The sequence below is a fragment of the Mastomys coucha genome, unplaced genomic scaffold (genome assembly GCF_008632895.1).
Source record: "Mastomys coucha isolate ucsf_1 unplaced genomic scaffold, UCSF_Mcou_1 pScaffold22, whole genome shotgun sequence".
Taxonomy (NCBI): Eukaryota; Metazoa; Chordata; class Mammalia; order Rodentia; family Muridae; genus Mastomys; species Mastomys coucha.
The window spans coordinates 130,838,100-130,848,084 of NW_022196905.1; the positions used below are offsets into that span (position 1 = coordinate 130,838,100).

The window sequence follows — 9,985 nt, forward strand, 5'->3', positions numbered from 1 at the left end:
GCTGCAGGCGGAGGGGGCAAGCATCAGACCTGGTGAGCTAAACCTCAGGGCCAAAAGCAGACTTGGTGACGTCCTCCGTGGAGATGGTCTCCACGAAGGGATCCTCTTCAGGACCAAGCCTCATTTCCTGGATGATCCCTGACATTGGTGGACTCTCTGGGATCCTTGGCAGAAAGCTGGTTTCCCTCAACAGACAGCTTGGCTCACCCACCCCTACCCGACCCGACTGGAGGCCCAGCACTTACTCTCCTTGTCTGTAGGTGTCTGCAGGGAATAGAGAACACCTTGGGGACTGTTAGGCAAGAGGCCAGGACTGCCTGCTGGGCCAGGAGGGCCTGGTGGACCAGGGCGCCCCATCTCTCCAGGAAGCCCGCGTGGCCCTGGTGGCCCCAAGAGACCTACAACGAAGAGCAAAGGCTTTAGGTGAGACTGGCAACTGCGATGTTACAGATAAGGGAACTATGGCCCCGATGGCAAGAGGAGTGGCTGGGGACATTTGTCCAGTCAGTGACAGATCTCTGAACCCACAGTCCTCCTGGCAGGTTAATGGGACAGCTTCCCCTTTCTGGCACAGGGACAGCAGAGGGTGGGCATGCTGTAGTTAGGAGTGGGATCACCGCAGGCTCCAGCCAGATGTCTTGGGACTCAGGAGTAGTTTAAAGGACAGAGGGTGAGCCAGCCCGGAGGAGGTGTTGGTGCTCTGCAGCACGCAGGGGATCATGGGATTCCTGGGCGGCATTTCAGGTGCCTGAAACAAACCTCTGGGCCTTAGCAGCCCCACTCCCACCCCAAAGGTCCCTGTAGACTTTTGTCCCGAGACATCTCTGAGATTGAGGAGAGGAGGAAGGTGAGAAGGGAGTAATGAATTTGGGGTCACAAGCAAGATTAGCGTATACAAAATGTCACCCATGCTCCAGTACAAAGCAAACTCCTGTCTCTACTCCAGGGGACAAGGGCTCCTTACCTGGAGGTCCTACAGGGCCCTTCTCTCCTGTCTGGCCCCGGTCACCTTTGGAACCTGGAGGCCCTGCAGGCCCAGGTGGTCCCATCTGTCCTGGAGGTCCTGAGGAGAGAATAATGGGAGAACACTGTGGACTCAGATGCCATGGAGGCTCCATCCAGTTCTGGTCATGTGGGTTGTATGCTCAGGTGAGTGGTAGGCAGTGGCTCTGCCACTGAGCCACGCCCCCAGCCCCTCCCTGGGGGATTCTAGGCAGGGGCTCTACAGCTAAGCCACGCCCCCAGCCCCTCCCTCGGGGATTCTAGGCAGGGGCTCTACCACTGAGCCACGCCCCCAGACCTTCACTGGGAGATTCTAGGCAGGTGCTTTATCAGTGACCAAGTAAACTGGTCGTAAGAGTTGACAAGCTGTCTCTCCCTGTCTGTGATCCCAATAATTGAATTTGTTCTCTCCTTTTACACATGGGTAAACTGAGGAGCTGAGAGGCATGGCCTTCTACTCCCAGCCACAGAGTCAAACTGTAGGTTGTTTTCTCCACATCCTTTCCTCCTGCTATCTTCTTGTTCAGGGTCCAGAACTGCAGTTGTGGCAGCTGAGCTCAACCTGCCTTGGGGGTCTGCAGAGTCATGCCTTTCCCTTGAATCACTAGCTCTTAAAATATTCTGGAGGCCTGAGTGTGCAACCACGGAGAAGGCCCAGCTATGCCAGCATTAAAGAAGCTGAGGCAGGAGAATCAAAAATTCAAGGCTAGCCTGGGGGACATAGTGGGACCTTGTCTCACTGCTAAGTCAACTGAGGGCCGCGCATGCAGCTCAGTATTTAAATTGCATTTGACTCTGGTCTGCTAGGAAGAGCTGGAGGATTCTGAAAAACCCTCCTGCTGGAAAAACCTCAGGGAGATAGGAAACCCAGAAGGTTTCCATCCCATAGGTCACCATTAGCGGGGCATGTCTGCCATCTCCTGGCCATTCCTGGAACTTCACTTTCTCTGATAAAGTTCCAGCCAAGAGGATCTATGCGTTTTGAGACTTTGTAACAAAGTAGATTTGGGGCCTGGAACCAGGGGCAGGTGTGTGAACTCTACAGGTGAATCCTGGGGTTTCACTAGGAGAGAAGAAAGGGGACTATATCATACTCCCAGGACCCCCAGGCATTTACCTAACTTGTCTGAGCTTGAGTTGCTGTCTCTAACGTGCTTTGATAAAAAGTTGGGAATGATGCTTATAGCCAGGCATGGCTGCCCGCACTTATAATCCGGCACTGTTGAAGCAGGCTGACAGAGAAAAGAGGATTGTGGGAGCTTGCTAGCCTCCAGCCTAGCTCCAGGGTCAGTGAGAGACCCTGTTTCAGGGGAATAAGGTAGACAGTGGTAGAGGACACATGATGTAAACTTGTGAACTTATCAAAATATCTAGTGGGGACACAGTGGGGACAGTGATCCGTCTTTTTTTTTTTTTTTTTTTTTTTTTTTTTTTTTTTTTTGGTTTTTTGGTGTTTTTCGAGACAGGGTTTCTCTGTATAGCTCTGGCTGTCCTGGAACTCACTCTGTAGACCAGACTGGCCTCGAACTCGGAAATCCAACTGCCTCTGCCTTCCAAGTGCTGGGATTAAAGGCGTGTGCCACCACCGCCCGGCGACCAGCCTTGAAGGATGTCTCACCACCATCACCACCTCCACCACCATGGTGTACAGCCTGAGGCCAGCATTATCCAGGTGTGCTAATTAGCTCTGTCAGTTAGGCACAGCCCTGAGTCAGCTAACAAGCTCATCTCAGCTGCGGGCGGGGGGTTGGGGGGGACGCCTAGATAGTATTGGCCTGGGGCATGTCTGATGGTTGATTTACGTAGGAGAGGCCAGCCCACTGCCAGGTAGTGCTAGCCCAAGGCAGGTGGTCCTGGTTCTTCTAAGAAAGCTAGGGAGGCATGAGGCTGTGGGTGAGCCAGTAAGCAGCGTTGCTCGGGGGCTCTGCTTCCGGTGCCTGTCCTGACTTCCCTCACTAGTGAGCTGATTTATAAGCTGAAATAAGCACCTATTTTCCCTAAGCTGTTTTTGGTTTAGAGTGCTTCATCAGGCACCAGAAAGGACACCAGGAAAAACAGGCATGACAACTGCAGCTGTGTGGGCCACGAACACCAGCAGCATTCTGCAGCCCGGCCACAAAGCCTGGACCTCTGAGGAGAGTCTACAGAAAGGTCATTTTACTTTTGTTCCCGACAAGAAGCCAGGAATAGTGGCCCAGGTCTAAATTCTAGCACACAGAAGGCTGAAGCAGGAGGATCAGGAGTTAGACATGAGAGCTTAAAGTGGATCTATAGGGCTTCATGTGTCAGAAGAGCAGCTGCATGCTTCCAGAGCTCGCCTGCTTTCTATTTATTGCCATCCTGGGAGATGAATACAGGTCCTCACACACACTAGGCAGGGCTCTACCACTGAGCCACGCCCCCAGCTCCTCACTGGGGGATTCTAGGCAGGGGCTCTACCACTGAGCCACACTCTCAGCCCCTTTTATAATTTGAAACAGGATAGGGTTTTGCTAAGTTGCCCAGGCTGGCCTTAAATTCACTCCAGAGCTCAGTTGGACTTTATACCTATAATCCACCTGGTTCAGACTCCCAGGTAGCCAGGATCACAGACTTATACCTACCAGTACTGGCTAGATCTTTCTCCATTTTAAAGAAGAATGTAAAATTCTAATATTATGCTTAATTTACCATGGTTTTGTTTTGTTTTGTTTTGTTTTTTTGTAATTAGTTCAAGTTTCAACACACCACATGAACAAATTAGACCCAGGAGGCCAGGGTGTGGTCTATGTGTAGAGGCCCTGGGCATCCACCATCCACTATGACCTCATTCCCTGGCCAGATTCCTCCCCTGTGGCTCCTGCTCACCAGCTGGACCTGTGGGTCTTCTCCTCCGGGGCCCGGGATGCGCGATGGGAATGGCGTCAGGCAGGAAGTCCTCGTTCCAGGTTGGTGGGGTGCTCTGCGGGGGTGGCAGGTCATTGTCTGGACCTGAAGGCTGCTCAGCTGCTTCCAACAGGAGGACCTGGCCATGAAAGGGTGGACGGTCAGGCCTTCACCAGCCAGGACTGGGACACACAACATATACGAATGGGACGCAGATACACAGTGGAGTATTTTTCAGCCGTCAAGAAGAATGTCATTTGCAGAGAGATCATTATGTTAAGCAAAATAGACTCAGAAAGACAAATACTGCACACTTTCTCTCGTGGTCAGGATCTCTCCAGTCTTTCTCTCTTGAGTTGAATATAATTATGTGAAAAATATAATACCCATTTTTAGACAACTTGGTAAAAAGAATGGGCTGGCGAGATGGCTTGGAGAGTAAAAGTGCTTGTCACCAAACCTGATAACCTGAGTTTGCTCCCTGAGACCCCACACGGTGGAAGGACAGAGTTGACTCTGTCTATTGTCCTCTGACTTTCAAATGTGTGCTGTGATGTGTGCATGCCCCTATGACACATTCACAAAAGAATAGACAAAGTGTTTTTTAAAAACTTAACAAAATGTAAAAGAAAAGCTGGGCATGATGAGAATACCCGTGTGCCTAGTGTTTGGGAGGTGGTTACAGAAGGATTAAGAGTTTAAGAGTTCAAGGCCAGCCTGGGGTACATAGGAGTTCAAGTGTATCCTGGGCTACATGAGACATTGTGTGTGTGTATATGTGTGCTTGCACATGCACCTGTGTGTGTGTGTGTGTGTGTGTGTGTGTGTGTGTTAGTGTTGTTGTTGTTTAAGCAGATCAGGGTTATGGGTATGCAGGGACACATGACATGACCCCTGATGGTCCCTGAAAGTAGTTATCTGCTGCTCATGGTGAGTTTTGTGCACCTTGTCCCCTCTCTCTGTGGCTTAGTGTTCAGATTCTTTCACCGGCAAATAATTGTGAATGGACACATAGACAGATAAAAAGATAGAAGAATGAACAGATGGATTTATGGATGGATGGGTGGGTGGATGGGTGGACAGGAAAGAAAGAAGGTATACATGGACTGCTCTGGTCCTCTTGGCATCTCTTGGCACTAAATGGAGGTAGTGGCTCCTCAGTACCCCAAGCCCTGCCATCTTCCCACAGTGGAACTGGGGCACAAAGGTGGCAAGTACGGGGAGCCTGTGCCTGGAACTCTTTCCCTTGATTCAAGTGTTCAAGTAACATATGGAAACACCATCATAAACCCCATAACTCTGTGTGCTGACTCTGTTGGAGTTTTTGTTTTTATTTTATGTATGTGAATATTTTGCCTGCATGTGTGTCTATGCACCATGAGGTCAGAACAGGACATCAGAACCCCTGGAACTGGAATTATAGAGGATTGTGGGCTGTGATGTGGGTGCTAGGATCTGAATCTGGGTCCTTGGAAAGACCACTGCGTGCTCTTAATGTTGAGCTATTTCTCCTGCCCTTTTGTGTGCCAATTAGTAACAACAACATCATCTTCATCATCATCATCATCAACAACAACAACAACAACAATATAAAAATTTCAAAACCCAGTGAGCCCTAGCTGTTCCTGAAGTGTCCGTCAGAGGGCGCTGTACACCTAGGCTGAACACAGGGCAACCCCTGTTCTGGGTGGCAGGTCTACAGTCTGATGGTCCTAGGGCAGAGGGGTACATCTGGAAACCCTGTTACTCCCCCTGATGTTGGCAATCAAAGGGACAAACAGCTGTCTTCTCTACCCTGAGACCTGGCTAGCCTGAGGTTTCATGGGAGGTATGTATGCCTTTCCAATTCAGCTACTTGGGACTCCTCTTCACCTGGCGCTAGGGCCACTTATCTAAGCCACTCTCTTTGATCCTTGAGCCAGGAAGGGTCTGGGCATCTTTCTCATATGTGGCCTGGAAATCAAGATTCAGAGACTGCACTTAACTCCTCTGAGGTCACCCAGTGTTCGGGCAATCAGACCAGGAGCTCAGCCTCGGATCTCCTGACACCCTGCCACCCCCTCCCAGATTTCCCACCAGAAAGGGAAGGCTCTGAATCCTGCTCGAGCCTGTGGGCTTCCCAGAGCTCTGGCTACTGCTGGGACGCTGCTGCTGCTGTGGTCGAGGGGGAGGGGAAGTAACAGAAAGGAATGTGTCTGTGGGTGGCATGGGATGAGTGACTCAGCACAGATGGGAACCTCACAGCCCTGTTAGGGATGGGGGAAGAAGGCTGCTACCCAGTTTTGCTTGGTTACTGAGAACACAGAGTCGTGTCGTCCATTAATCAAGGTCAGGCGTGGGGTGCAGTTGATAAGTACTATATCCCAACATCCTCCAATATCCCAACATCCTCCAGGGTCCTAAAGATGAGCAAGGGAACAAGGCTTAGGTACCCAGAGCTGAAGTAAGGCCATGTGGGAGAATGAGGGTGTGCGTGTATGTGTGTGTGTGTGTGTGTGTGTGTGTGTGTGCGCATGTATGTGTGTGTGTGTGTGTGTGTGTGTGATGGCAGGGGTGGAGTGTGGAGGGCTGGCGCCTACAGAGCCCATGAACATAGGCAAAGGTGTCCCGAACTAGGTCAAACCTGAATCTGCCTCAGCCTGAGTCTCTACTCCTGGCTTGGCATGGTTGACCTCCTAGGAAGGAGAATCCATCTGTGCCCAGACTGAGCTTACAGGGTTGACGTGGATTGGAACACAAGTCCGAGAAAGCCAGAGTATGGGCTGGTGTGGTGGCTCAGGGCATAAAGGAGCTTGCTGCCAAACCTGCAGACGTGAATTTCATCCCCAGGGACACATGGTGGAGGGAGAGAAGCAACCCCCACCACATTGACTTCTGCTTGCTCACACGCTGTGGCATGCAGATCTACACTCATGAGCACACGGGCACGCACACAGGCACACACACACACACACAAAATCGAGAAAAAGAAAAAGTAAAAAAACAACAAAACAAACCAAAAAACAAAAACAGCAACAACAAAAATCCAGACGACCGATTGTCTGCGACAGTGACCCGTTGACGTCATCACAACCTGACCCTCACCTTCCTCTGCGACAGTGACCCGATGACACCATCACAACCTGACCCTCACCTTCCGCCATCAAGAGACCAGTGAACACTGGCATTTGTCTAACTTCCACACGCAGAAACTTTTTGGGTTCCCTCCTAGTTCTTGTAGGTTGTGAAGTGGGACTTGGGAAAGGAGAGGAGACAGGAAGAGGAGCCAGTGCTCTGCTGGCCTCTTGCCCATCCTGCCTGGGACAAAGGGAAATCCACCCTGATGGCCACGGTCCCCCGACCTTCCCTTCACACTCTAGAGCAGTGTGGTTCTTGACCTTCCTGAGGCTGGCACCCTTTAACACAGTTCCTCATGCTGCGGTGACCCCCCTCCCCCAGCCATCTTCATTGCTACTTCATAACCACAATTTTGCTACCGTTATGAGTCATCGTGTAAACATCTGTGTTTTCCAATGGCCTTAGGTGACCCCTGTCATTTGACTTCTGAATGGGTTGTGACCCATAGGTGGAGAAGCACTGCTCTCGACCTTCCAATCGTGTTGTGTCTGTAGTGTGTGTCCCGCGACGGTTGGGGAAGCATAATTAGCCATCGATCGTGGCAGCCTCTTTTTGCTTTGTCGAGTGTTCAGCTTCCTGGCTGGTGACCCACGGCTGGCCCGTGAGACATGACAGATCTAACTCTTTTGCCTTTTCTATATTATTGATCTTGTGTGAGGATGGGACACCTTTAGCTGTGGCAGCCACTTTAGAACACAAAGCATCACGTGGGAGCTCAGACACTTATTCACTGGGGAGGCTGAGGGGGAAGAAGGGTCATAATGGTCCTGGATCCTTTGGTCACAGGACAAATCCCAAGACCCACAATTCCTGGATTTCCCATTTGAACAAACATACTTAGAGAGTAACCTCCTGTTGGCTCTGTGTGTGTGTCCTATCTTGTGCAACTTGATGCGCCACACAGTGGTCTTTTTTTTTTTTTTTTTTTTTTTTTTTTTTTTTTTTTTAATGAGTACTCTCTCTGCATACAACGCCTTCATGCCAGAAGAGGGCATCAGAGATGGTTGTGAACCATTATGTAGTTGCTGGAAATTGAACTCAGGATCTCTGGAAGAGCAGCCAGTGCGGAGCAGCTGGCGCTCTTAACCGCAGATCCATCTCTTTAGCTCCCCACCCCCCCCACACACAGTAGTCTTACCTGAGAAACTAGAAGTTTCACTCTCCAGGCTTCTGTCCCGTGGCTCTCAGCCAAGAGACACATGAACACTGGAGAGGCAGCTGGAAATGTCGTGAGGACGAATCAAGAGTCCTCGACCCTTATCTGAAAACTCCCAACTCTGTTTTAAGCAATCTGGGCTGAGGAGTTGGGGTCTACCCCAGGGTGGGCCTCAGCCTCCTCAGATCCAAGCTTCCTCCTTGGGCATCATGCCCCAAGCTTCTGGACACCCCACCCCATCTTGGAGTTGGCTTTCATGGTACCCTGAGGTCCCTTGGTCCCTCTGCCAGCCTCAAAGCCAGAGGGCAAGTTTGGCGGTTGTGACCTGTATTGCTGAGGCCCTGTGTCAAAAGGGGAGTGAGAAATGCAGCCAGGGGTGGGGGGAATTGCTCTTAGCCAGAGGGCATATATGAGAGCCAGGTGCGAGGGAGACAGCTGGCTCCCAAAAGCTGTGACTTTTGACACCGAGAATGCTGAAACCAAGCCAGGCCAAGCTGTCAGTTTTTCCTCTGTGCCAAACCTACCACGACTTTGGAAAATGCCCATCAGACCAACCTCCCTCCCCTGCTCTGAGACCTTAGGGGCAGGAGTTTGTCCCAGTCTCTTCCCCAGCAGCCTACCCACCCCTTCTAAGCTCTCCACCCCACGTGCCCCCAAGTCCCCGAGGAGTCGCTGACTCCAAAGAAAACAGATGGTCTCTCAGCTCTCAACAGTGTGCGGGGCCTGGGCTGGAGCCCCTGCCTACTTGCATAGTGGTCTGAGTACAGTAAACTGTGTGTGTTCTGCGGCCTTGAGTATACTAGAGTCTGCATAATCCCCCACAACCTGTCCCTTAATGTGTGTGTGTGTGTGTGTGTGTGTGTGTGTGTGTGTGTGTGTGTGTGTGTGTGTAAGGTGTGATGGGGTACACTTGTAGTCAGGGGACAACCTGCAGGGGTTAGTTCTTTCCATTTACCATGTGCATGACAGGAATTAAACTTAGTTTGTCAGACTTGGAAGCAAGTACCCTTACCCACTGAACCATCTCACCGATCCATCTTTTCTATCTATCAGTCTATCTATCTATCTATCTATCCATCCATCCATCCATTCATTTTTTTTTTAGACAGAGTCTTGCTACAGCTCAGGCTTAATATTTATTTATTCCTTTCTTCCTTCCTTCCTTCCTTCCTTCCTTCCTTCCTTCCTTCCTTTCTTCTTCCTTTCTTCCTTTCCCTTTAGACAGTCTTGCTATGTAGCTCTGGCTAGCCTCAGACTCACAGTCCTCTAGCTTCTAGAGTGACAGGGTTAGGGTCAGGAGCATCTTCCATATTCTTGTTCCCCAAGTGTGCTCAGTGTTCCTATTTCTGTGCATACATGTATGTGGGAGTACACACGCATGTGTGTGTGGGATCAGAGGATGATCTCAGATGTCTTAGGCTCTGCTCACCTTGGTTTTTGAAACAAGGTTTCTCTCTCTGGGACCTGGGGCTCACCTAGGCTAGCTGGCCAGTCAGCTCCAAGCATCTTCCTGTCTCCACCTCCCAGCACTGGGATTAGAAGTGTACACTACCATGCCTAGGTCTTTCACATGGGTGCTGGGAATCGAACCCAGGCCCTCATGCTCACAAGGCAAGTGCTTTACTGACTGAGCCAGATCCCCAGCCTGCGTCACTTGAACTTTGACTCATTGGCAAATGATGCAGATGGAAACTTGCAGGAGCAGGCCCCTGGAGAGACTCCTCTCTCTCTCTGGAGCTAAGATGAGTCCTGCCTATCCTTGCTAGCTCTTCCTAGACATCGAAGCCACAGCAGAAGTCCCTATTCCTTAAAAAGGTTCTGTCGCCTCAGCAGGACACCCCCTCT

The 9,985-nt window shown here is 50.8% G+C and overlaps 1 protein-coding gene across 2 annotated transcripts in view; it reads right to left on the reverse strand.

The window, feature by feature from the left end:
* The window catches only part of Col26a1 (collagen type XXVI alpha 1 chain), a 147,465-nt gene that overhangs the window by 11,945 nt on the left and 125,535 nt on the right, over positions 1–9,985 (reverse strand). For both annotated transcript variants that reach the window (XM_031338280.1, XM_031338281.1), the window contains exons 5-7: positions 3,850–4,006; positions 965–1,063; positions 246–398 (exon numbers count right to left, since the gene is read on the reverse strand). In XM_031338280.1, the coding sequence (XP_031194140.1) occupies positions 246–398; positions 965–1,063; positions 3,850–4,006 (409 nt within the window). The remainder of the gene's footprint in view (positions 1–245; positions 399–964; positions 1,064–3,849; positions 4,007–9,985) is intronic.